Source organism: Macaca fascicularis, chromosome 13 (genome assembly GCF_037993035.2).
Source record: "Macaca fascicularis isolate 582-1 chromosome 13, T2T-MFA8v1.1".
Taxonomy (NCBI): domain Eukaryota; kingdom Metazoa; phylum Chordata; class Mammalia; order Primates; family Cercopithecidae; genus Macaca; species Macaca fascicularis.
The window spans coordinates 47,953,774-47,979,826 of NC_088387.1; the positions used below are offsets into that span (position 1 = coordinate 47,953,774).

General features: G+C 53.1%; 1 protein-coding gene and 1 long non-coding RNA gene across 9 annotated transcripts in view; one reads left to right on the forward strand and one right to left on the reverse strand.

Moving 5' to 3' along the window:
• Nucleotides 1–22,556, reverse strand: part of TET3 (tet methylcytosine dioxygenase 3) — a 137,461-nt gene extending 114,905 nt beyond the window's left edge. For 4 of the 8 annotated variants that reach the window (XM_074011528.1, XM_074011531.1, XM_015433533.4 and 1 more), the window contains exons 1-2: nt 20,779–21,508; nt 4,775–4,831 (exon numbers count right to left, since the gene is read on the reverse strand). In XM_074011528.1, the coding sequence (XP_073867629.1) occupies nt 4,775–4,831; nt 20,779–21,081 (360 nt within the window). In that variant the 5' untranslated portion in view covers nt 21,082–21,508. Of the gene's footprint in view, nt 1–4,774; nt 4,832–5,148; nt 5,259–8,777; nt 8,948–20,778; nt 21,509–22,310 lie in introns of those variants that run through there. The other 4 variants (XM_074011530.1, XM_005575573.4, XM_045369061.2 and 1 more) reach the window with 3 other exon arrangements.
• Nucleotides 21,580–25,436, forward strand: LOC135966800 (uncharacterized). Its single transcript, XR_010580403.2, has 3 exons — nt 21,580–21,717; nt 24,739–24,820; nt 25,346–25,436. It is a non-coding gene; the product is annotated as an uncharacterized lncRNA (long non-coding RNA).
• Nucleotides 25,437–26,053: the final 617 nt, after the last annotated feature.

Here is a 26,053-nt window from a genome sequence, read left to right on the forward strand (position 1 = left end):
TGAATGTCTCACAGACCACTTTGGATGGTGCTGGGCCACACGTGCAGCAGCTGCAAACTCGCTGTACAAAGTAAGTGGGACCATGTTTTGGTTTTGCAATCTTTTGGGAACACTGAAAAAAACAAAAACACAAACACAAAAAGTGGTCCTTCCCCAGATTTAGTCTGAGAAAAACTTAACTTTGGAAAGCAACCCCCTTACTTTACCCAGAAAGCTGAAGTCCAAAGGCAGTAAGTGACCTTCTCCCCATGGCTAATGACAGAACCCAAGAGTAGGAGTAGCACAGAAAACAGGGTGAAAGGAAACTAACAACCACACTTCTCACCCTCCTCCTCTCAGTCGGTGGACCTCACTGAAGTCCCTGAAGCAGTAAGGGCTGTGGGACCCACACTCTAAATGAGTCAAAGGCAATTTCAGCTTCATGGTAGATTGCTCAGGCACAGTATTTCCATCCAGCTTTCAGAATCTCAAATCCGAAACATCTAACACCAACATGTGCCTTTCAAAACTAAGCTCCCTTCCCAGCTAGTCCATTTCTGACCCCACTGCCCTCCTCTGTCATTGCTAGATCCCGGAAACACTGACTTATTGAAAACAAACTTGGCATGTTGAATCTTCCTTCAAAGTCCCTTGAGGTTTTCTGAGCCAGAGAGAAAGCAAATGTAACGTGCTGGGTGCATCTGGGGTGAGGATTCTGTCTGCCATGTGCAAGTTCACAGCCCCAAACACAACGCTTAAGTCAAAAGCATTCAATATATAAAACACAAAAGCTGCCAGTGCTGGCTTTTCCACTCAAGAGTTATAATTTTAGGTAACAGTTCAGTCAATGTCTCTTCCAATAGTTTCACGAGATCAAATAATAATGATTTCTCTTATTTTTCAGGACCTAATGCTGTACCTAGAAAATGATAAATGTTTGGTGGATGTTGAAAGACAAAGGTAAGAAGAAAGCAGGAGAAAATAGATAGGGATGGGGATAATAGTCCTAGAGAGTACAATAATCTACAGATTTTAATCCTCCAAGCTTTCCTTGCCTCCTATTTGCCTAAAGGCTTCCTAATCTAGCTCCTTCTCCGAAGCTATAGAGACACTGAGAACAAGGGGGAGTCCTCAGCTAACTGCCAGATGCCCGGGTGTGAGAGGAAATGAGGCCGAAAGCCCAAGAGGTCAAGGGTAGGAAAGAGGACTTAAGAGGATTGGGAGACCCAAAAACTGAGCCAAACCATAGTCCCTCCCATACTCCCTGCCCCCACCCCCATCCAGCCAAACCATTTGCTGCAGCCTCTGGGGTATGGGAGGGGACTTGGCAAGACCACAAAGCCCATTTCTAGCAGAAACCTCCACCTGCAGCTGGAGGGAGCCAGTGCCCAGGCCCCTCCTCACCAGGCCCAGCAAAAAGGCTGTAGTCATCCTCACGGTGGTCCCTGAGGGCAGCTCCAGGGCCCCTGCACCACTGTGGACAGGAAGGCTCTCCCTTCAGCTCACTCATGTGTATATCATACAAGGCTCTCTCCCTCTCCCATGACATTCAAAAAGGGTGAGGGTCACCAAGGGCGATGGAGCTGAGCTCTGGACTCTAACTTCAGTTCTTATCAAGGATGGGGAAAGCCCCCTCTTCCTCTCCATCCTCAAATTCAACTGTGGAAATCTCTTGCTTAGTTCCTTCGCTTCTCTAGCTTGACATGCTCACCTGCTTCCATATCTCCCCAAGCTGGCTGCTGCTTATAAACACACCCGAGAGAGAAGTGGCTGGCAGTAGGAAGAGCAGGCAAGAAAAAACTAATGGGAAGGACCCACAGTGTATAGAAAGTAAAGGATCACAGGTCCTTAAGAACAGGGAACTTTTTGCAGTGGTCAAAAGGAGAGACAGAAGGCAGAGATCCTGGGCACAATCCCAAAATAGTTTCCAGACATCCTCAGCCAGTCAAGGGTTCCCATGGGGCAGAGTGTGGGAGCCGTGTGGGAGCCTTGAAAGCAGGGCAGCCCGGTGTTCTCGGCACTGGACACTCACTCCTCTCCAGGCTGCCAACGAGGAGGTGGCAGCAACAGTGTCTGCTATAGCATGTTCCTTGAGATATCATGGGTAGACACGTAATGCACCAAACAATAAAACTTGCATTTACCAAGCTCAACTCTGTGCCTATGCTAGGCACTATGTGGACTCATACACACATCGTAGGTATTCTTGAAACCCTGGCAGGACTTAGCACACAGTATACGTGTCTATTCCCATTGGCTACTAGATACCATTCTCCCACGGAGCTTCCTCAACCAGCACCCATCTCGTGGGAATATATAGCTGGTGACACCCCCTTTGTCCTGTGTCCCAGAGTCTTGGTCTGATCTCACACCAGACCAAGATGAGCTCACCTATCAGACATATCCATCTTACACCACGACCTGAAAATGGGAGCACCTCTGGCAAAACTGCCTCACCCTGGGTATATGGGACACTGCAGCCAACTGGCCACCCAAGGAAACTCTATGTGTGGAGGTGGCACCAGGGACAGAAGACTCAGACCTCAGTGTTTGTTGGCAGTGCCTGAACTGCATATGATTCTCAGACAACTGAACAATAAAAACAAGCAGAGATACAACCTCAGAGTTTTAAGAACTCAGCTGGCTCAGGCCCTACTCTGAGAAGGGGGAAGGAGGAAGACTTGTTAGGAAGGCTTCCTCTGGATTTTCAAGTAGCCCTTGCCACACGTCCACAACACTAAGGGCTGGGGTATTAGGCTGGGAGCTTCCAGCAGGACTGCGGAAAACCAGCCTCCATCTGGGGCCAGCAGGCAGGGAGACACGGAGAACACACTTGGAAAGAGCTGAAGAGAAGCGGGTCTGCCAGGGAGAGCCATCACTACAGCGGAAGGGGGTGCTTTCGGGAGTAAACAAACCTGCCAGCCCGTCCTTTCTCCCAGCAAAGCGGGAAGCTCTAGGCTGACAAGGCTGGAGATACAGAGGAGGGAGGGGCCTGCCCCCTCCCTGAGTCCATCTGTCCTCATCCCCTTGGCCTGCTTTCCCCAGGCTGGGAGACAGAGCAGGTCTACTCTATGATCTCTGTGCCCACACCCCTCCAACAGCACATGAGGTGATTACAACTCCTCCAGGCAGCAGCAGGAGGCAAGGGGAGGAAGCAGAGGTGGAACCTGGGGGTTCTGCTCCGGAGAAGAGTGTAGAAAAGAGTGTGTAGTGAGAGCCAGCTTGAGGTGAGCTCAGCTCTCTCCTCCCCACCCACAGTATCACCCGTATCAACTGCCCTCTGTCACCTCCAGACCTCCCACCACCTCATCCCAGGTGATCATCCACTACTCCCAGTCTCACCAAAGCACACCCACTAGACAGGGGAACCGATGCCCCCTGGCTCTTCTCCTTCCCAGAAGCTGCTCTAGAAGCAAAATTCACACCTTTCCCCAAGCACTTCCTTGCCTCAAGTTCCTTGGGACAAAGCCAGAGAACTATCCAGGCCCTCCTGATACACCCTGCAGCCTTGCCCAGAAGCCCCTATCCCCCACGTGGGAAGCAGAGCCCCTCCCTACCAGGATCCCTATCCAGTCAGTGAGGTGGCAGGATGCCACTTCCAGCACCTCCATGGAGCTTCCCACAGCTTTCCCAGGGGGCGGGAAGAGAATTTCCAGGGAGGAAACTAAGGGCATCTGGGGACACTCACAGCTCACCCACCTGCTACCCAAGCAACCAAGATCCCCAGCTCCCTGAAGACTCCTGCGGCTGAGGGGGTAGGTGGGCTGAGGCAGGGGCAGGAACACGCTTCCTCTCCGCTAGGAAGAGTCCCATAAGCCCTGACCCTGCCCACCTGCCCCATGCTCCCTTCCAGCCTCTCTGCTCTTGGACTTGAAAGGCAGCCACACAGAGCCACCTCCCAATCTGTTTTCTCCGCCCTGGGCCAGCAGAGGATACTGCTGAGTAATCCCAAACTCACGGTGGCTCCCTAGCCCTGAAAAGGGGGACAAGCTCAAGGAAACCTACTGATAGGATCCATGCCAACCTGGGAGGAATATCTGTGATTTCCTAGTAATGGCTGATACTCCAATGGACTCTCCCCTCCCCTGCCCCAAATACCCCAGCTCCCCACCCCCGCCAGACAACCACAAGGAGAAGCTCAGTGCCCCCTTCTGTGCTTCCCACGCACCTGGGAACACTCTCTTCCCAGTCCCCTAGACACTAAGTCACACAGAGTAACAGCAGACGCCCGCCGGATTCTCAGTCATGATGTTGCATCAGCCCCCACCCTACCCAAAATATCCTCACCCCCACCACCTCCTCTCCTCTCCAGCCATCTCCATGGTGACAGCAGCATGACTAATGACACCCTATCAGCTTCAGACTCAGGAGCGCAATTCTCCCTCCCTCTTACGCCCCCCCCCGCACACTTCCCCCCCCCCCCGGGATTTCTGCAGATTGGATGCAAACCAACAGTGCTAGGGACATTCTCGAGAGATTTCCAGAGGCAGGGGTGGGGAGTGGGTTGCATGTCTTAAAAAACAAAAAACAAAAAAAACAGTTCAACAAACCAAACCCCAACTGCACCCAAAACCATCCAGCTGAGAAAGCAAAAAGAATCCAAACAAAACCCACACAGGCCTGAGAATTCATTGGCCGCCCACACCCCCGCCGCCCCTCCCCCTCAGCTGCTGCTACACACACAGTGGGAGATTAAGGGATCACCAGAGGAGACCCTTTATTTTTATCCAATCCGGTCAAACACTTCACCGCCACCACACACACGCACACACACGCACGCACACACACAAGGTACCTTGACAGCCGCTCCTTGTCCCCACGGCCCGGCTCCTTCACCAGCCTTTATTTCCACCTGCAAAAGAAGCCAGAGGAACGTCTGAGCCAGGCGGGTACCGGGAAGGCAGCAAAGTCCTCCTGCTACAGCCCCCCAAGCCCGGCCGGAGGGGAAGGAGGCGAACGGGAGGGGATGCAGCCTGGGAAAGAAAGGCTATCGGGGACCATCTTCCTGCCTCCAGCTGCCGTCCGGGTCACAGCAGACGGGCTCCTCCGCCTTCCAGTGTGTTTTTGTTTTCATTTCTCCTCTGAGAACCCCCCCCCCGCCCAAGATCCGAGAGGACGGTGACCCCCGGCCCGCGTCCGCCCGGCCATCCCCGGCCCCGCGCGCTCTACCTCGGCCGGCCTCCTCTGGTGCATCGGCCGGCGGGCCTCCCATTATCCCCGCCGGAGGGAGCGCGCGGAGGGAGGCACTGCAGAGGAGGCGGCGGCCAGCTGCCGGCTGCGCTCCCCTCCCCGCCGCCGGGCTGGTGTGCGAGGGGGCGGCGCGCTCGCTAGCCAATCCCCGCGGCCGGCCCTGCCCCCGCCCAGCGGACCTGCCCAGCCGGGAGGCGGGGGCGCCTCTGAGGGTGCTGCTGAGCCGCGCTGGCTGCTTCCCAGGCCCGCCGTGCCGCTCCCCGGCAGGCTGGGGCATCCCAGGGCACCCCCGGCCTCCTCCCGCGGGGACCCTGAAGGTAATACCCAGAAGGCATCCTCTGCGCCTCCAGGATCAAAGATGACAGACTGCGCCTCCAGGCGGAGCGGAGCAGACGCTGGGGGGATTCCCGCTTAGCCACTATCTAACCCCAGCATCATCCTGGCAGAAGCTAGGACGGCACCGGACCCTGTCACAAGGGCATGAGGTGCAAGAGCCCCTTCTTCCTCAAAAAAGAAGAAAAAGTCCAGGCAGCACGAACCTTTACTCCATTCTGCAGATGAGGAGATAAAATAAGTGAAACAACTTACCCAAGGTGACGCAGCCAGGAAACAGTAGAGCCGGGACTCTGAGCCAGGTCTGTCAGCTCTGAAGACCATACTCTTAAAAGCTATGCAGCTCTCTGCTCCTCCCTGCTCCAGCGCCCACCTCAGAAAACAGGCTCCTCGGAGCCCACACCTCCTGTGTCAACCCTGCCCTCCTGCACACACACAAACACCCACACCTCACTCTAGGATCACCCCCCAGCCCCGCCAGAACATACCCATCCAAGACAGCCTCCCCACCAACAACCCACAATGAGTTCTCCACTCTTGGAGAGGCTACAGGAGGTAACCCCCAAGATCCCAAGGGTCCCCAGACCTCAGGGCTTCCCATCTCTGGGAAAGGCAGAGGAGGGGAGGTAGCCGAGACCCCAAGAGCTCTGGCCTTCCAGTTTCCAGGCTCAGCCTTTGAAAGCTGCATCAGGAGACTGAAAGGAGGGCAGGATGAGAAAGAACAGAGAAGGGAGAGTTGCGCCCTGCAATCCGCTCCTGGATTTACTTCCTGGGCCACCCGGGGCACATCATTCCCTACCCAGTCCCTCCCTGTAGCTGAACACCCCAAGAGCTTCTACCTCCCAGGAAGTGACTTCCACACACTTCGGTACCCACAAACTCCAGGCTCCATCACTAGCTAGTTGTAACTTACCTCTCATAGACTCTCTTTGCTCATCTTACAAAACCAAACTAGAAATAGCAGCTACCTCATCCAGTTGTGAGGATTCACTGCAGGTGAATCAATTTCTGGAAGAGCTCACTGGGTGCTCCTTCTCATTCTCACAGATGAATAAGCTGAGGCCAGGGAGAAGTGACTCACAGGATGAGTTAGGATGTTTGAGATCCCCTGACCCAGTGATTCGCTCTCCTACCCACTACACCACAGATGCCTAATTGCTGTCCCCTCCCCAGGGGCCCAAAGCGGGTACTCAGAACAGGATGAGCTGCCTTTGGAGAGACAGGAAAGCTGGCCTCCAGTGAGGAGACTCCAGGAGGCATCAGGGCCCACATCTGCCTCCCCCTATGAACAAAGGGTAGCCCTCCTGGGCTCCTCCCAGGGCAGGGAGGGAGGCAGGTGGCAAAGCATAGCAAGGAACAGTGTCCTGAGCACGGGTCAGGTGGAACAATGGGTTTCTGTGCCCCTCAACTTTGACAATGACCAGGCCAAATGGAGTCCCTCCTTTATCCTGGTCCCCAAAACTCCTGCCCTCACACCTACCCCCCATACAGTCTGCTGCTGGATAGGAGAGACAAACACTGCTTGGACAGTAACTAGTAGGATTGCTGCAGCGGCTGCCACAGTTTATCAAGCCCCTGCTACATGCCAGGCCCTGTGCCAACCATGTTGTAGGATCATCCTCATTTGACTTACTCCACATACAACCTCATCTCTAACAGGGCAACAGAAGGACTTCACGATGTTAACTTACTTGCCTGTCAACACAGCTGGTGAGTGATGGGCTGGAATTCAAATCTAGGTCCTTCTCCTTCCAATTCTCTAAGTTCTGTCCGCCTCTGCCAACCCCAGGGAGATACAAAGACGACCGAGGTCACTTGAACCAATCACTTCCCTTTAAGCTATGGATCTAGCAATGTTTTCATGCCTCAGAGACTTCCCGGTGCTGCTCTTTCTGCCTGGATCCCTCTCCACCTCCCCCGACCTGGCAAGCTAATGTGGTACAAGACTTAGTTTAAACATTGCCTCCCCCTGCCAGTTTCTCAGATCGCCAAGCTCCCATGAGCATCATCCGCTCCTCCCAGGTCCTGACAGAGCAGTGTACTGCTTCTTCCAGGGCACCCGTCACAATGAAGCGTAGTTATTTATTTACACGGCAGTCCTCCCACGTGGGCGGGGGCCCTGTCTTCCCTACTTTCCTAGGCTCTGCACAGAGCTGGAATGTGCTGAGCCAAGTTTCTACACAAGGAGGGTGGAGAGGCAGGGGGCTGGGCACTGAGATGTGGAGGCCCCTCTCCTGGTCAGTCTTCTCCCTGAGATCCTCAAGGTTCTGAGGGACACCCGCTGTCCTGGGAGGGCAGGACCTGCCAGAACTGAACTGTGATCTACTCCCAGACTTGCTCAACCAGCACCTATCTTCCTCAGCAGCCTGAAGGAGCCACAGAGCCCAGTTCCCACCCCAACTCCTGGCTCCACTCACTTCCCTGTGTAATTCAGTCCTACCCCAAACACAGGTCCCCACCCTGCCCTCCAGCAGCCCTCGGCTACACCAGAGAAGCAGCCCAGAAGAGAAGCCCATAGTCCCCCAGGCAGTCCACCTGCTCCCGACCCCATCTCACCCTGGCCTCATTCCCTCTTCTGAGGCTCGTGGAATGCCTGGGCTCAAGGGAGTCACAGAGGTGCATGCCAGGGCTACTCTGCCTCCAGCCGGTATGCTCTCCACTCCCCTCTTGATCCTCCTCCCATCTCTATCTGCCCCCTTTTCTAAATTTTGCACTTCACAGTCACCACTCACAGGTACTTAGAACCCCTCTGCATGGGGGCCAAGGGTCCCTCCCCTCCGCACTTTCCATCACAACCCCCAGACCCTACTGTGCTCCCAGCAGGAGGAATGGGGCCACAGCCCTCCCCACTGGAGAGGTGAATGGATTTACTTGCTTCCAGGACACACAAAATGTCCTAACACTGAGACCCTCAGGAACATGGATACCCACAGGCTGGATTCCACACAGATATTCAAAGACCACGGAACACAGACATGACCAGACACATTCTTTGGGGGATTTACAAGAAATCAGCCAAGCACCAACCCCACGTCAGGCCCCATACCTACAGCATGATATGCTGTACATCTTACTTAACTCTCTAAACAAACCAATGAGACAGGAAATATTTGTGCCCATTTAACTGATGAAGAATTGGGATACAGAGAGGCTAAATACCTTGCCCAAGATCACACAGCCAGAAAATGAATGCACAGGGTTCTTGCCACCCCTTCACTTGCAGCAGCACAGCCAAGGCTGCTCTGTGTTGCTCTATGATTTTCATATCCACCTACCTCTTCTAGAGCTGGTAGAGGGTAGAGAGAGACAGGCTTCTCATCCTCTCTCACCATGGCTGTGTCCTGAATGAGGTCACTCTTCACAGGGCTTTACTTCAAAGCTCAGTTTAAGCCCTGCTTCCTCCAGGAAGCCTTCTCTGATTACACCAGTCTTCTGCCAACCAACAGCACTTCTAACATTTCTTATCTCACCCCTGGTACGGTTATTTGTCTCTCTGTGTGTCCTGCATCCCCAACCAGAATGACTGGAGCTGTGCCTCTCCAAAGCCCCTGCAGGGCTATGCCTACGTTCCACACACTGAAGGCACTTGGAATTGACTATGAGGGAAGTCTGTGACCTCCTTTTCTCTCCATCACACAAAGGATCCTGCCAAAAAAAACCCAACACCCCCTCCACCTTCAGAGCCTATGTTTGAAGTCCCCGGTGTCCACGCATCAATTTCCACCCAAGTAATTGCCGCCCATCACACACACATCATCCCCTATATTTGAAACTCTTTGCGGTTGTCATGGGAACTGCCTTTGCCTTCATTCACTGATCAGGCCTCACAATTAGCTTTGGCAGCGGAAGTCTGTGTCAACGACAATCACAGGGAGGAGGAGGCTGAGGAGGAGGAGGAGCAGCAGCAACAGAAGAAAAGATGCTCCTCTCCTTGGAGATGCAGCAGAACCAGACTGAACCAAGGCACCCAGCAACACTCAAGGGAAACAAGTCGGAGCCAGCCAACAACTCCATCTTCGTGCTTCCTACCAGCAAACAGCATGCATCCAGGGCCTCCCAGACTGACAGGTAGTAGGTGACACTCTGCCTATACCCTACATGCCCTTCAAGATGCTTGTGAAAAGGTCTTATAGTCTGTGAACCTCGTCACGGTCTCCTCGCCCCAAATTCAACAGCCTTGAACCACCAAATGTTCTAGGACCTAAGCAGATAACAAGCGACTGTATGGCGCTGTTGAGAAGGTGGGGCATGAATGCTGAGCTAGAAACCTGGGTATAGCCCTAGCAGAAGACTTTCAAGAGGAATTAACACAAAGCATCTAACCTTCCACCTCTAGGATCCTCAGGCGGTACCCAGCAATCTGTCCTCATCCTTCCACACCCCTGCCGCCAGCATCAGGTAGCATCTCTACACACTGCAAGATCAGGGAGGTGCTTCCCCCTCCTGGAAGACCTTCTCCTCCTCATCCTTCACATGTCACTATACTCTCAAGACATGTCCCTTCCCTTCCTGGCTGGGCTCTATGGGCCCAAAGGTGACTAAGGCCAGTCTCTGCCCTCGAGGCATCCCTCCCTTTTAGCCCTATCAGAATGTACTGTAATTATTTGTTTCCATGCTTGTCTCCTTCCCCAGATGGCAAGATCATTAAGGACAGACAGAGTTAACGTGCCTCCCTTTACTTACCGCTCAGACTCAGTGCGGCACCCGGCGAACAGCTAGTCCCAGCCAAGGTTTGCTGAATGGGGCCAGGAGGGCCACCTGCCTGTCTGTAGGTCAAAGCAGATGATGTCCTGCCTCGGGAAACTGAAGCAGCACCAGGGAGAGGGGCTGGCCGCCTCCAGTACAAGGGACCTTGTAGATCCTGGGACCCAGGATACACCAGGAAGGTGTCTCTCTCTCCTTGTCCTCCTGGCACCAGCTCTTCTCCCACTGGTCCTCACACCCCCCTCTCCCCTCACTGCACCTCACCTCTCCCCTCACTGCACCTCACCTCTCCCCTCACTGCACCTCACCCCATCCTGCAGCACGAACACAGTACAGGCGGGACCCAGCCCTCACAGTAAGAATCTGCCGTCCCTCTCTCTTCTAGAGCTCCAGGATCATTCCCAGCATCATTAAGGGAACTGGGGCACACAGAGCTTACCTTAAAGGGCGGATCAATCAATAAAAAATAAGACAGGAGAGAGCCACCCATGTTCTCCCTACAAGAAAAACTCAGCCTTGGAGCAGACTCTAGTCTAATACTTTGTTACTTCTTTTTGACCCAGCATCTCCGTACTCCTTTTCTGAGACTTCCCTGAACCAGCAGTAATTAGGAGGGGCAGGAAGCATGGGGGACCCACAGTCTGGCCAATACCACCAAATAATTCCATCCAATGCAACTCCCCATCCATTCTGAGAATCTAGAATTGCTGCTGTAGCAGCAGTGAGAGGTGCCTTATTTTGTCCACTAACACCCTCGTTAGGTATGGTAGAGGTAGGACACAACAGAGCTAGAATTCATACAAGTCACAGCCAGCAGTGCAGGAACGGCCATCAACAGTGCCCCAGCTGCATACTTGTGCTACCTGAAGCAAGCAGGCAACAAACCCCCGTACCTGTGGCCACCCGAAGGCCAGCCAGTGATCCTACAATGGGCTGCCAGCCTTCTTTTTGACCCTTCCCTCAGTGGTTAATAAAAACTTAGGTTATCCAGCCAGTCATGGTGGCTCATGCCTGTAATCCCAGCACTTTGGGAGGCCGAGGCAGGCAGATCACCTGAGGTTCAGGAGTTCAAGATCAGCCTGGCCAACATGGCGAAACCCTGTCTCTACTAAAAATACAAAAATTAGTCAGGTGTGGTGGTGCCTGCCTGTAATCCCAGCTACTTGGGAGGCTAAGGCACAAGAATCGCTCAAATCCAGGATTGGAGGTAGCAGTGAGCCAAGGTCATGCCACTGTACTCCAGCCTGGGAGACAGAGCGAGACTCTTGTCTCAAAATAAAAAAAAAATAAGAATCTTAGATTATCAGATTTCCTATGTAAATGACAGGAGACAAGGCCACCGAGGGATTTGTCCACCCTGGGTGTGGCAACTGTGCAGTGCCTATGCCCTGCACAGACAAAGGCAGACGCCCACAGCAACTCTAAAGGGCTCTCCCAGAAACAGCCAGCCAGGTTGCAGCAGGGCTCAAAAGGAAGACGAAGGGGGTCTCTTTCCTTTCCAATCCCTCCTCTCTTCCTGAGCATCGTCCCCTCATTCCAAAAAGGAGCTGTAAAGAAGTGAAGGGGAATGGAGTGGAAAATTAGTGACAACTCCTGAGACCCTGGACCTGGTCTTCTGGCCCACCCAGTCACCACATTGTCCTTTCCAGAACAAGAAAACCCACGACAGAGAGGAAAACTCTGGCAGGACCCAGGAGGTAAGTTTGGAGCTGTAAGTCAACATGAACACAGCTCAGTGGGGCTGCTGACCAAGACTGTAGGTAGGGAGGAGTCATTTTCCCCACTAGGGATCCAGACAGCCTCTGGGTGGTGCACATCCCCTCACTCCTGTCCCTGTGCTCTCCCATAGCAGACAAGTAAAGCATGGCCGTGCCTTCAAGGAGAAGCAGTGGACTGTGCGGTGGGTTAGAACCCAGGAAAGTACTGTCCAGAGACCTCACCACTTACTTTGGGGTGGGGGCTGGGATCCCAAACCCTGAGAGCTGCCAATTCAGAAGCTATTTCCCCAACCTAAAAAGAGCCCTTGGTGAGGATTCAGGGACCACATAGGGTCACTCTAAGGCTGGCTCCCAGCACTGTCCTATAGAACCTCCTGTGATGGCAGAAATGCTATCTGCACTGTCCAATACATAAGCCACAAGCCACTAGCCACATGTGGCTGACAAGCATTTGAAAGTCGACTAGTATGACTGAGTCACTGAATTTAATCTTAACTAATTTAAATTTAAATTTAAATAGCTATCTGTGGCCAATGGCAACTATATTAGACGGCTCAGGTAGAGCATGCTTCTTAAATCTGGGGAGGTCCTGAATACTCTTGACAATCTGCTAAAAACCATGGACCCTCTCCCCTGAGGGGAGACACCCCTGCACATTCACATAACATTTGGCTGAAATTTTCAAAAAAGTTCACAGACCTTACCCCAACAGAGATCTGAGATTAGGTCTAGGTCTAAGATTAAGTCTAAAAGTTTACCAAAATGCTGCAGTCTAAGATAGATGCCTCTCTTGCATGTAGTTGTCTAAAAAAACATGAAAATAGGCCGGGTGCAGTGGCTCATCCCTATAATCCCAGCACTTTGGGCGGCCAAGGTGGGTGGATCGCCTGAGGTCAGGAGTTCAAGATCAGATTGGCCAACATGGTGAAACCCTGTCTCTACTAAAAATACAAAAATTAGCCAGACATGGTGGTGTACACCTGCAGTCCCAGCTACTTGAGAGGCTGAGGCAGGAGAATCACTTGAACCATGAGGCGGAGGTCGCAGTGAGCTGAGATCATGCCACTGTACTCCAGCCTGGGTAACAAAGCAAGACTCTGTCAAAACAAACAGACAAAAAACAAAAACAAAAACAAAACATGAAAATAGACCTGATAGGCCAGGCACAGTGGCTGATGCCTGTAATCCCAGTGCTTTGGGAGGCCAAGGCGAGTGGATCACCTGAGGTCAGGAGTTTGAGACCAGCCTGGCCAATACGGGGAAACCCCGTTTCCACTAAAAATACAAAATAAGCCAGGCATGGTGATGTGTGCCTGTAATCTCAGCTATCCAGGAGACTGAGGCAGGAGAATTGCTCGAACCTGGGAGGCGGAGGTTGCAGTGAGCCGAGATCGCACCACTGCACTCCAGCCTGGGGGACGGAGGGAGACTCCGTATCGAAAACAAAACAAAACAAAAAATAGACCCGATAATATACTTCACATAATCTTAGCAAGAGACCGCCAAATGTGAATCTCCCTCCCCACTTCCCCACAACCCAGAAGGCATCCTCATAACTTCCCTGCTAGGCAGCATCCAGACTCGTGCTGGCACTGGTCACACAGGACCTCTCAGGGCTAGTTCCTCAGTGCTGGAATAGCCACAATTCTTTTTTCTAACATGGGTTCAGTCTGTCTAATAACTTTCACCCACTAATAAAACTCCTGCATATTCCTTCCAGTGAGGGAACTGACCTCCTCTTCACATAGGCTTTGCCTGAGCCTGTGTTCCTCTACTCATCAGCAGCGGAACAGCCCTGCTTCCTTCAGCCGTCCTGCATGCGACCACTCTGACAGATTTCAAGACAGACTGTCAACATTCCTTTTTAGAGTTTCAGTTCTTTCCACCTGCTAGGAAGCCAGAGTTCGTACATTTCTTTTTTAAAACAAGTACAGGCCTTTGCATTTGCCCTGATTAAATCCCACTGAGTCTTACTGGGACTCACTGTACTTGACTGTCTCAACCTCCTTAACCCCTTGTTCTATCATTCAACGTAATAACTGCATCATCACTGCCACCCACCCACCCACCACACCCACAGATCTGACTTGCCTACTACCTCATCTTGTGAAAAGGGCACACATCCATTCTACTCCATAAGCTTCCAGATCCTTCCACGAGACCTAAGATTCTATGGACACACCCCCTCCTCTACACAACCACCACTACTACTGTGTCATGGAGCTCCAACCCCTGAATCAGGCTGCTGAGCAGCAAACATCTTCTGAGAGCCCTTTCCTGACTGTTGTCAGAACAAATACACGAGTTCTGATAACTTTGTAGATTAGTTTTATTGATAGGTTTTACTGATAACTCACTAAACTAGAAGGAAACAAATACCAGAAGAACAAGCAGAAACATGCAGTAAATCTCAAGAGGTCCTTGTCTCCCCGGCTTAGAGGGTCAGGAAATGGGTTGGGTCATGCTCTTTACCCTTGCTGGCACTTCGAATTCTTTGCCTGTTCATCACAGCTTATTTATCACCACCCCCGGCCCCTGCCCCACTCGCTCCATGTCCCATGCCCTTCTGGTCATAGAAATGCTGTAGACAGCTCCTCAAACTTTCATGGATATACAAATCACCTGGGGATCTGGTTAAAGTGCAGATTTCAATACAGCAGGTCTAGGGTAGGGCTGGACATTCTGCAGTTCTATCAAACTTGCAGGTGATACCAATACTGCTGGTCCACTGAGTAGCAAGGTGGAAGTGAGGCTGTGGACCATGCAGGTGTCCCAGGACTCAAGTGAGTAATTTGCCATAGAAGAGTCCAGGTAGGTGCCCATCACCTCACCGTCTCTCATCTGCATCAGAGGGTTTCCATGCTAACTACACATTAGGTACACATGGGAGCCCCAGACCAGTTTGGTCCGCCCTGAATCAATTAAATCAGAATCCCTTGGGAGTGGGGTCTGGGCACCATGTTTGTTACATTTCCCAGGTGATCCCAATGTGGAACCCCTGATCTACATGGTCGACAGACTGAATAGGGCAGTCATATCAGTGACCTCCCTCTAAGATGACTTTAAGTCAAAAATTGGACTTCTCATCTGTCCAACCTGGCAGGAGATGCCATCATTTATTTACAGAAATCTAGATCTGTTCGTTTGCCTCAGCTGCTTTGAAAAGAACCACAGGCACCCTCAAAGTTTATCACTTGCCTTTCTGAAGTTTCACAAAACACCTTTTAAACAATCTGTTCTAGAACTGTCAAAAACTGACATTAAGCTTATATATTTACAATTTTCAAAATCTCTTTGAGAAACTGAACTTTTAGTCTATCTCTGACCTTTTGGCCCTCTTTCAATCATCATAATTCCATAAAAATTGTAATTCACCAGGAGTTCAAGACCAGTCCGGGCAAAATAGCGAGACCCCATCTCTATTTAAGAAAACAATAAGGGCCGGACGCAATGGCTTATGCCTGTAATCCCAGCCTTTGGGAGGCCAAGGTGGGCAGATCACCTGAGGTCAGGAGTTCAACGCCAGCCTGGCCAACACGGTGAAACCCTGTCTCTACTAAAAATACAAAAATTAGCCAGGCGTGATGGCACATGCCTGTAATCCCAGCTACTCAGGAGGCTGAGGCAGGAGAATCGCTTGAACTGGGAAGGTGGAGGTTCCAGTGAGCCAAGATCACGCCATGGCAGTCCAGCCTGGGCAACAAAGCGAGACTCCGTCTCAAAAAAAAAGAAAGAAAAAAAGATCGTGATTCTGCGAGCACATCTGCAGGTGTTCAGTAGGAAGCGAATGACTCAGACTCAGGTAGGGTAACTGGCTGGCTCTGTTTTCCCCAGGTTATATCTTCTGACACCACAGGGACCCAGTGTCTGTCCACTCTCTCCATCCCTAGAAAGTTATAAGCCTACCTCTTCCTTCTCACTCTTGTTAGAACCTTATACAAAACATTATCATCAGCATTTTCCAACAGCCTTAGCACATTCTAGCCACTGGACTCCCTGATGCTTCTCTAAGGGCTTAGACCACACTCCTGACTCTGCTTCAGTGCCATGTCTCCACTTTCCACATAATGTGCTTGGCCTTTCACCCCCTCACTCACTAGAGAACAGCCCATACAGCCACACAGATGGCTCAGTCCTTCCCCAGTCCCACCAACACCTTTCTCCTGAAGCTATCATTCATGACTATTCTACCAGCGTCTCCTTTTTTTTTTTTTTTTGTTTTTGAGACAGAGTTTCACCCTTGTTGCCCAGGCTGGAGTGCAATGACGCAATTTCAGCTCACTGCAACCTCCGCCTCCCGGATTCAAGGTATTCTCCTGCCTCAGCTTCCCGAGGAGCTGGGATTACAGGCACCCGCCACCACGCCTGGTTAATTTTGTATTTTTAATAGAGACGGGGTTTCTCCATGTTGGTCAGGCTGGTCTCGAATTCCTGACCTCAGGTGATCCGCCTGCCTTGGCCTCCCAAAAGCTGGGATTACAAGCATGAGCCACCATGCCCCGCCAGATTTTGCTTTTTAACAAGCAATTCTATCCCTCCAGCTAATTTTCATTTAGAATCCGTGGCCCGTGGGGTTAAAAACTGCTTGCATTTGAAAGATGATATTCTAAAGACTATGGTAAATACTCCTCCCTGCCCAACCTCTCAAGCTTGACAAATGCTCAGATGGGATGCCTTTCTCTAAAGATTCTCATCACTTCCACTTCTCTAGTCAATTCTCCCTTTGATGCCGAGACCAGCCTGAATGCATTCCTCTCCACAGCCTCCATCTTCAGGATGGGCAAGGATTAACCAGGTGTTCTGATATTGTTGAAAGATTTCCAATTCCAAGTTATCTTGACTCAAATCTGGCAGAGATCTGTTTCAAGCTGTAAATCCACTTGGCTGAGGGCTAGAAAGTATTCTCATAACCTATATCTTTCCATTTCTCTCGTTTTCACCCATAATATCCTCAGTCATGCTTTCAAACTTATGCATACATTTTTCTATGCATTTTTTAAGGTCATTCTCCTGCTCTAACAGTTATTTACTTCCCTCACCCATGGGCAATTTTTCAGTCAGGCCTAGGACCACAGTGACTCCTTGATGTCTAGCCTCCTCCCCCAGCACAGAGGTTGGCAAACTCCTCCCTCCCTCTGCCTGGCTCCGCGGTTCTGCCCCACTGTTCTTCTATGAGCAAGTGAGGGGAATGCCTTGAGATAAATGCTTACTTTGTATTGCATCTGGAGTCGTACGCAGGCTGGAGTGCAGTGGCTCGAATATGGCCCACTGTGGGCTCAGGCGATTTTCCCACCTCAGTCTTTCCAGGAGCTAGGACTACAGGCACATGCCACCATGCCTGGCTAATTTTTCTTTTTTTAAGCAATGGGGTCTTGCTACATTGCCCAGGCTGGTCTTAAGTGATCCTCCTGCTTCAGCCTCCCAAAGCTCTGGGATTACAGGAGTAAGCCACCACACCTAGCCCTTGTATTGCATCTTTACAGCTCGAAGACTAATGCACAGTTGTTTATGCATAAAGATTCATCCTTTTCTACATGTTTAGGAATGTTTTGTCTTCATGCATTGATTACCTACTATGTGCCAGACATTATGCATATTTTATCTCATTTAATCCTCATGACAACCCTACAAAGAAGGGTTACTCCTATCTTACAATTCAGAAAATGGACACAGAAGGGATGGAGCACTGGTTGCCCAAGAGAGGAAGGGCACAGCACTTACTCTGGGTTCTGAGCCCTACCTAGTGTGCTTCCATAGTCACCAAACCCTACTTTTCTAATCAGTCATCTTCATTGTCCTACCAAGCCACCACTCGGGTAAAAAGAATATGAAATCAAACAGCCTCCTCTAAATTCTTCCTGGAATAGGAAGGAAGACCACAGCTACTACCAACCTGCCCCAACCTCACATTAGGACCCAGAGAAGTAGTCACCTCCCACTAAGGCAGGAAGGCCCATCCCTGGGGGGAGCCTGTCTTTAGTCCTAAAATGGTGAACTTCTTTTCTGAGGGATTCCCCTGCACCCTTCCTCCCCAGCCACAAAGCCCAGAGAAAAAGAGTGAGGAGCAGGGAAAGAAGATGGAAAACCCAAGGTAATCTCCTCCTTACAGGATGATATAAAGTAACTGGAGGCAGACAGTTCAAAGGAAGCCCTAAAGGCAACTAGGAGAGATGGAGACAGAAGGGAAGTAAGGAAGAGCTCTCAGAAGAGTACAGTGCTCTCACAGAGGAGGAAGTGCCACACAGCAGGAATGCAGGTAGATGGTCTGATGTCCGAGAGGCTCCTAGGATACTGCGTCCCACCCCACCTGAACAGCCATGGCCAAAACAACCTCCCCAATCTTGGAACGTGTTCCCTCTGCCACACGGCTGCTAAGATCCAATGGTTATGGTCCCAGCAGTCCCCAGTATCTGCTAAATGCTGGGCTGGTCTTAGGGTCTCATCCACTCTGGCAGTCTCTCGGACACCTCTCAGCTTTTCAATTATGACAGAGATATGCCCATTAAATGCAGTATACCCTAGACAGTGACTCTCTGGCATTCAGCTTTCATGGACCAAAAAATAAAAAAAACCTTTTTTTTTTCAGAGAGAGGCACTGGTTACCATTTTGTATTTTACCAAAGACTTAAAAAAAAAAAAAAAAGGTCTACTTTCTATCACACCTTCATAAAGCACATTTTAAGAAAGCATATTTTAAACATCGAGAAGTAGAAAAGAACCTATCATTACAAAAAAAGTACCACTCTTTAAGTCACAGAAAGTTAGCTTTATGAAAAAAACTCATTCCACTGTCCCCTTTTGTTTCTCTAGAAACACAGAACTCTACTGATCCACAGATCAGCATGTAGATCCTCTGTCCTCAGACACCCAAGGCCGTCCAGCCTCACCTTACCTGACCCTGGGGCTTAGAGAGGTAGTTGGCCAGGGTAAGGTCAATAGGGATGCAGGCATCTCTCAGCAGGGTTGTCTCTAAGCCTCAGCCACCCCAGATCCATGATATCTTAACCAAGACCACCCGGCAGCCTGGGCCGACAGCTTACACACAGGATGACAAGGCCCTGGCCTCACTCCCAGCCCCTTTCACTCAGGTATGTTCTGTTGTTGCCAAAAGCAGCACTTCAACTTAGTTCACAAGGGCCACTGCTTCCAAGAACATCTAGCCCAGGAAGCTCAGCATCCTCATCCCTCCGGTTTAATTATGGGAGGAACTGAGTAAGACAATGGGGGCTGGGGAAGAAAAGCAATGCTAGAAGCAAGGGCGCAAAGGAATCAAGCTTTACAAAGTAGACTCAGCAGCTCCTCCCTACACCAAAGCACCAGCTCTTACATCCAGAAGTAAAGCCTCCCCCACTTCATACCACCCTGCTTTCAGTAGCGACCCATGTGGCACTGGGCCAGCAGGACCATAACTACCCCCAACACCAGCAACAGAGAAGTCTCCCAGGCTGGGGCTGGGGGCTGCATATGTGATCCAGATGTCTGCTTTAACAAGAGACAGGGGAAACAGGGCCCTGTGTCTGCAGTCCTTGGGTCAGGACATACAGCTTCCACAGGACACGGACAAGACAAGGTGAGAAGGGGCAGAAATATCCAGCAACCCCACCTCCCTGTTTTCAACACTTGAATCTTTCTTCCTAGCCACGGGACCAGTCCCACCAGCTCGCTGTGCGGCTCTGCACTCAGCGGTCAGGGAAACCCTGAGCACGAGCCGCCAGCGCAACAAAGTCACAGGGACCCGAGTCCTCAGAAGCAAGCAGCTCCCCGCCCAGTTGGAAGGGACTTTGAAAGACATCAAGTACAACTCCTCCACTTCCCCCAAGGAAAAGACAGTCCCAGAGAAGGGGCCCGAGTTGTCTGGACCCTTGGACAAATGAATGGCAGAGCCAGGGGGAGCTCGAAGACAGCACAGGCCTCCATCTCTGTCCAGCGCCAGTTCCACTGCCTGGAGCGACCTCAGCGGCTACACCGCTCCTCCTAAGCTGCTCAACTTCGCTCAGCCCTACTTCTGCCAACTCTCTGCTGTCTCGGCTGTCACCAACCTCAAGCCGGCAGTCCGCCACTAAAATGGGAGGGAAAGACGGCCAATGCAAGGTCACCATCTCTCCCTTGCCTTCTCATCCTGCCTGCTCTCATCCCAAATCTCCTTCCCTTCTCCACCTTACTACCCCCAAATAAAGGGAGTACACCTCCCTGGGGTTGATAGTGTCTCAAAAGCACGTCATCCATTCATGCAATTAGTATCTGAGTGCCTACTACCTGCCAAGGAACTGTGCCAAGTCCTGAGAACACAGAAATAAAGTTTTTGACTGCAAGAAGAACTAAGATAGGAGAACCCAAATCATCAGTCTGTCATTAGATTCCCAAACGGTTTCAACTGGCTCTCTGGCCATCTGAGAAAAACCATGAAAGAAACATCCCACTCCATCAGGGCAGCATAAAACCACCCTGTCAATCCAAAACTTTGTCTCCAAATCCATCAGCCTCCATCCCTTATCTTACACTATCAAAGCCCAAGTCATCCAAGCATTAGCATGAGCTTGAAATACAACATTTGAGGCTTCAAGCAGCAGGACAAGAAACTTCTAGAGGTAAAGGTAGACATCACAGTCCCGCATCAAATGCAAACATCAGAGATTAGGGAGCCTGCTCAGATCCCCCTTCTACCCAGTTACTCTCATACAAATTGTCAGCCCTGCAAAGTAGCCCAAACATGTCAGTTACACTCCTACTTAAAGTTGGACCAAGAGAATCAGAAATGAGAGAATGGATTCAACTGGACGAGCCTTGAACAAGACCCCCGTGATCACCGTGCCCTCAAGGAAGGGACAGGGTAGCCTAGCAAGCGCCAGCTTACCTCCTTGAGAAGCCCCACTTTTTTCTTCAGCACCTCACATTTTCGCAGTTTGCAGATCTGGTGCGTGCGGCGGTTGGTACAGCTAGTGCAAGCCCCACAGTTTTCCAGCCGCCGGCAGGGCTCACAAGTACCACACCGTTTCCGTTTCTTCCGGCCATCTCCACCCCCTCGGAGTTGGGACTCACTCCCAGCCATGGAGAGCTCAGGCCCCGGGAAGCCCCCTACCATCACCTGGCCCTGAGGGAAGTCATAAAGGCCTGGCAGGTCCGGCTGGACGGCCAGGGGCACCTGAAACTGGCTCATGATGCTGCCAGAAGTGGGGGCATAGGTGCTGGGGCAGAACCACAGTCCAGTTTCCCGCCACCTCCAAAGGCCACCAACAGGTCCTTCTCGCCTAGAACAGCCAAGAATCACAAGGATGAAGGCAAGTGGCTTCAGTCTCGTGGATGGATGCCTCTTCTCAACCCCTCTTCACCTCCTCTGCAGCAGTCTGATCGGGCTCCGTAGGGGGCCACTCTCCCACCTGCTGGGGCCCGGGATCTGGGGAAGGACACCAGCAGCAGTCCCCAGAAAAGGGATCATCTTGGCCCGGTGGGTTCTTCACCCTCACCCACCCTGGACCCAGGCATGAGGTGAGCAGGTAGGGTGTGGTGGGGGCAGAGCTGAGTGAGCAGTTTCTCCTGGTATTTTTCCTCCAGGGTCTGGACGCTGGAGAAGGCAGTGCTGCCTGAAAAAGACAGAAAGGGGAAGCGCATCACTCGGAGCTCAGGGACAACTTTCACGTGTCACTTCTTCCTGCTTCTGGGAAGAGAAAATGGGGGAAGAGATGGGGCTTGCTCAAATGAGGTCCTACCCAGAACCTCAAGCAGGACGCACCCAGCACCCACTCCCTATCTGAGGAAGGCGGCCCTGGACTACGAATTCAAGGGGGTGGTCAAGGTGAGATTTCTAAGAAAGTTGCCCTCCTCCCATCCCCCACGGGCTGGTGAGACTTTCACCAAAATTCCCCCACACACCCTGGCTGGAGGCCGCCGGGCCCTCCCTCAGGGAGCTGAGCTTTCAAAATAAAGTTTGCTGAGAGCCTCGCTCCGCGGGACTGCCCCGGCGCCCCCGGCACGGAAGCGGCCTGGAGGTGGGGGCGCGCCCGGGGCAGCCCGCGCGCGCGGCGCCCGCCGCCCGAGCGCAGCCCGCCAGCCCGACTGGGGAGGGCGGCCCGCGCCGCCGAGGGGCGCGGGGAGGGGGGCGCGCTCGAGCCGCGGGCCGGGCCGCGCGCGCGCCGCCGCTCGGGCTCCTTTGTTCTGGGGCCTCCGCCACTCGGCTCTGGCGGCTTCGCAGCCCCCGCCCCCGCCCTGCCACCCCCGCCCGGCTCCACCGCACAGCGCCCCGCAGCACCCCAGTCCGGCCCCCTGCACCGGAGGAGCGGCCCCCCGCCGGCTCCGGGCCGCCCCCTCCCCCTCCCCCGGGCCGGGCCCCCAGCGCCTCCCGCCGCCCCTCCCCCACTCCGGAGCCGGAAAGGCACCGACTGCACCGACCTGCCCGCCGCCTCCGGGGCGGAGCGCACAAAGGGGCAAAGTTTCCCGGCCCGCGCCGCCGCCGCCACCACCGTCGCGGCCGCCGCCGCCGCCGCCTGGGGCGCCCGCCTCCCGGAGCGCCCGGCCCGACCGAACTCGGCGCGCGGAGCCCCCCGCCCGGGCCGAGGAGGGGACGGCGCAGGAGGAAGGAAGAGGCAGCGGCGGCCGCGGCGGCAGCAGCAGCAATGAAGGCGTCCGCGGGACTCCCCGCCCCCCGCGCACCGCGGCACGTGCTCGCCCGGGGACTCCCCCGCCCGGGAGGGCGCACACGTGCGGCCCCGGCGAGCCCCGCCGGCCCTGCCGAGCCCCGGGCCGGGCGAGAGGGGGGTGTTTCCCGCGGAGGGGAGGGGTCGGGCGGGCGGCCTGCGAGCGGCTTGGGGCAGGCTCCGGCCCGGCCGCCGCTTCTCTGCACCTGCAGTGGCTCCCACCCACGCGGTCGGCCCTCCCGGGACACGGCCGCCCCCTTCGGGCTGGCCACCCTCGCCCTCCGGCGGGGCTGCAGCCGGGGCCGGCGAGGCGGGGTGGGGCACGCGGACCTTCCAACCTAGGCCCTCGGCCGAGCCGCGTTCGGTGTCCCCACTTCCTGCCACTCCCTGCGGGCCAGATCGGTCCGGGACGGCCCCGGCGCTCCTGGGAGGCCTGAGCGCCGGGCCCGACTGATCCCCCTGTCCCAGCTGGCGCTGGCTCATTCCGAAGCAGGACAATGGGGGACATCGCGCGTTTGCGTACCGAGTCAGCCTGGCCGGCAAGAAGGGGTTGCTCGGGGGCAGAGGCTAAGGGCACCCTCGCAGGGGTCACGGCCGAATGCCCTGTCCAGGTGGACCCCACGGCCCTGCCATCGCCAGCCTCCCCCGCGCCGCGCTCGGCTCTTTCGCGTCGAAAACAAAGACTAATCCGATACCCCCGCCCTGCCTCCCGGAGGAGGGGGAACGGGCGCGTCGCGGAGGGTAACTGAGGAGGACAGCGTTCAGGAGGGGCTCGGACAGCCTCGAGGGGGCCGTGGCGCGACTGAGCCCTAAAACCCGGCGCAGACACTTTGAAGAGTCACCCTGGGCTATGTTCCAGGCAGGGGGTAAGGGGCAAGGCTCAGGAATATTTCCAAGTTGCCAAACTGCCCGTTCTCTCTGCTGCTTTTTTCCCTCACCTGTTGTGCAGGCCAAGTTGAAATTCCAGGTTAGATTAATTCAGCCCCACCCATCTGGCCTGACTGCCAGGCTGTTGCCTGCAACTGCTTTCCACCTACCTGGGTTGCAGGGGAGCAGGGTGGGTCTCTGAGACACACGCGCATACACACTTGGGCGAGTCCTGGCAGAAACAGCCACAGGACGGACTGGCCTGACCAGTTTGGGCGGTGCTCACGGAACCAGGTACCTGGCAGGCGTCGCCGCCCGGCTGCAGCTAACAACTCAGCCAGAACTGGAAAATGAGCATTCGGCCGGCTATTTAGAAAGAAAGAAAAAAAAGTAACTGATCTAAAGTAGCGCTGTCCAGAAAGAAAGCCCTAGGCGGTAAAGCAGCCCGGGTTCTGTCTGGAACTTCCCTCTGATTTTGACAGCCTGCTCCAGGGTCCAGGTTGTCAGAGAGGGAGTGCCTGGGGGTGAACATGGCTGCAATATCTGCTTCCTACCATGGCCTTGGGGAGGAATGAAGAGTTTCTGTTAAGGGTGGTAAGACTAGAACCGAGACGAAAAACCAAGGGAGTGTAATTTTCAAACAGGGGAACAGGTTGTAGAGTCGTAATTGTTTTTGATATATTTTTAATAAGTAACTTTTAATAAAAAATGCGTATAATGAAAACGTGGAAAATACAGATACTAGAGGGGAAGAATCACCAAATTACAACCATATTTAACCATTTGCTACATTTCCTTGTAGCCTTTCCTATTTGTGGATTTACTCACACTAAGTATACAATTTGCCATCCTCTTTTAACTTAACATTGTACCATAGGCATTTCCCTATTTGGTATATACAGTTTTCAGAAAGTGTGACAGTGAGGTGAAGAAGATGGCTCAGGAGCCAGAGGACTCTGGCTTCCAAACCTGAATCTGCCACTTAAAACAGTGTGACCTTGGACTAGGTACTCCATCTTCGAGGGAATCCAAGTAAAGGACTTAATATAGGGCTCAATGAATGACAACAACTAATATTATTTAATCCATATGACAACCTTGTGAGGTAGGTACTATCATCAAACCCATTTTATGGATAAGAAAACGTTAAATAACTTGCCCAAGATCACTCAGCTAGTACGTTGTGGACTTTCCGAGGAGCCCAGCAGCCGTCCTCTGGTATTCTGTCTGGGTAAATGGCACCAGCAAGTTACTGTGTCATTTACTCTTCACCAGCAATCTATGAGAGGGTCATTTCATAAAGCCCTCTCGTTTAGGTAACTGGGTGAATGCTGGTGCCATTCACCATGACAAAATGCAAAAGGAAGGATGCCTGGGAATGCGGACATCCGTGTGGAGGTGAGTGTGCAACTGAGGGGATGAGGCCTGGGCTTGAAAGAGATTTGGGCCCCATCAGCGAGCAGACAGCGAGGCCTCAGGTGTGGAGGAGCTCATCGGGGGTGGACATGGGAGTGCGAGGAAAAGGCTGCCAGGACAGAGCCCCAAAGAATACCAGCCCATGAGGGACAGGAGCTGAGAAGGGGCCACCAGAGAGGTTGGAGGGAACCCAGGCAGGCTAGAGAGCTGCCTGTCAAATCTTCCCAGCCTCTGGAACCTTACACTTTCGGCAGTCCTGTTGCTCATCGTTCTGCCTGGGGAAAACCCTTCCCACCCCACCCATTCTCAGCTACCCCTTGTACCTGCCAAATTCCCACTCATCCTGCAAGTCATAAGTGCCAGTTCTTCCATGAAACCTTCTCCAGCTGCTCAGACGATTCCAGAGCCCCACCCACTCTCCCTCCACAGAAGTTTGACTCTCCCTCCCTAGGAACAGTTATCTCATCGTTGCTGGGCACTGGAATGGTTTGCATGTTTCCTTCTCAGTTACTACAAACTCCTGGAGGGCTAGCACGCTGGCTTTCACCTCATAACCCTAGACCTAGCACCCAACCACTGTGTTGAATGAAGAGATGAGGTGAGTAGAACCTGATGAATGACAGACCTCAATAACACTGAAGACCCATAGGCTTCCATAGACTTCTTTCCTGCCTGCTTTACGACTTGCACAAACTGATCAGGGGCGCCCAAGATAAAACAGCCTAAATCCGTCAGGTCCTGCCTTCTGGTTCTCCAGTCTCCTGGGCTGCTGCGGCTATTCCCTATTCACACTGCGCTCAGGGCAGGAGAGCAGTGGGGGTGTGCATGGGGACGGGGCGAGCCCCTCTCTCCTGGGGCTGCATTAGCCTAGACTCAGTGGTTCCGCGAAGAGAGCTCCAGCACTGGCAGCATCACCATCTCCTGGGAACTGGCGAGAAATGCAAGCTCTCGGCCCCCATCCTAACCCCACCGAATCAGAAACTCTGGGGGCGGGCCCAGCAATCTGTTTTAATTAGCCCATCAGGTGATGTCAAGTTAGAGCAGCACTGGACTACTGCAAGCGGGGGAGAAGCAAGTTCAGCACCCAGGCGGAGACCTTGATTAGGCCCCGAGGCGCATAGAGTAGACAAAGGGAGAGAGGCTCCTTTTAGGAGCAGGTTTGGTGGGAGCCACCCCAAGCGGCCAAGGGCGGAGCCTCTTTTAGGCAACTGCTCC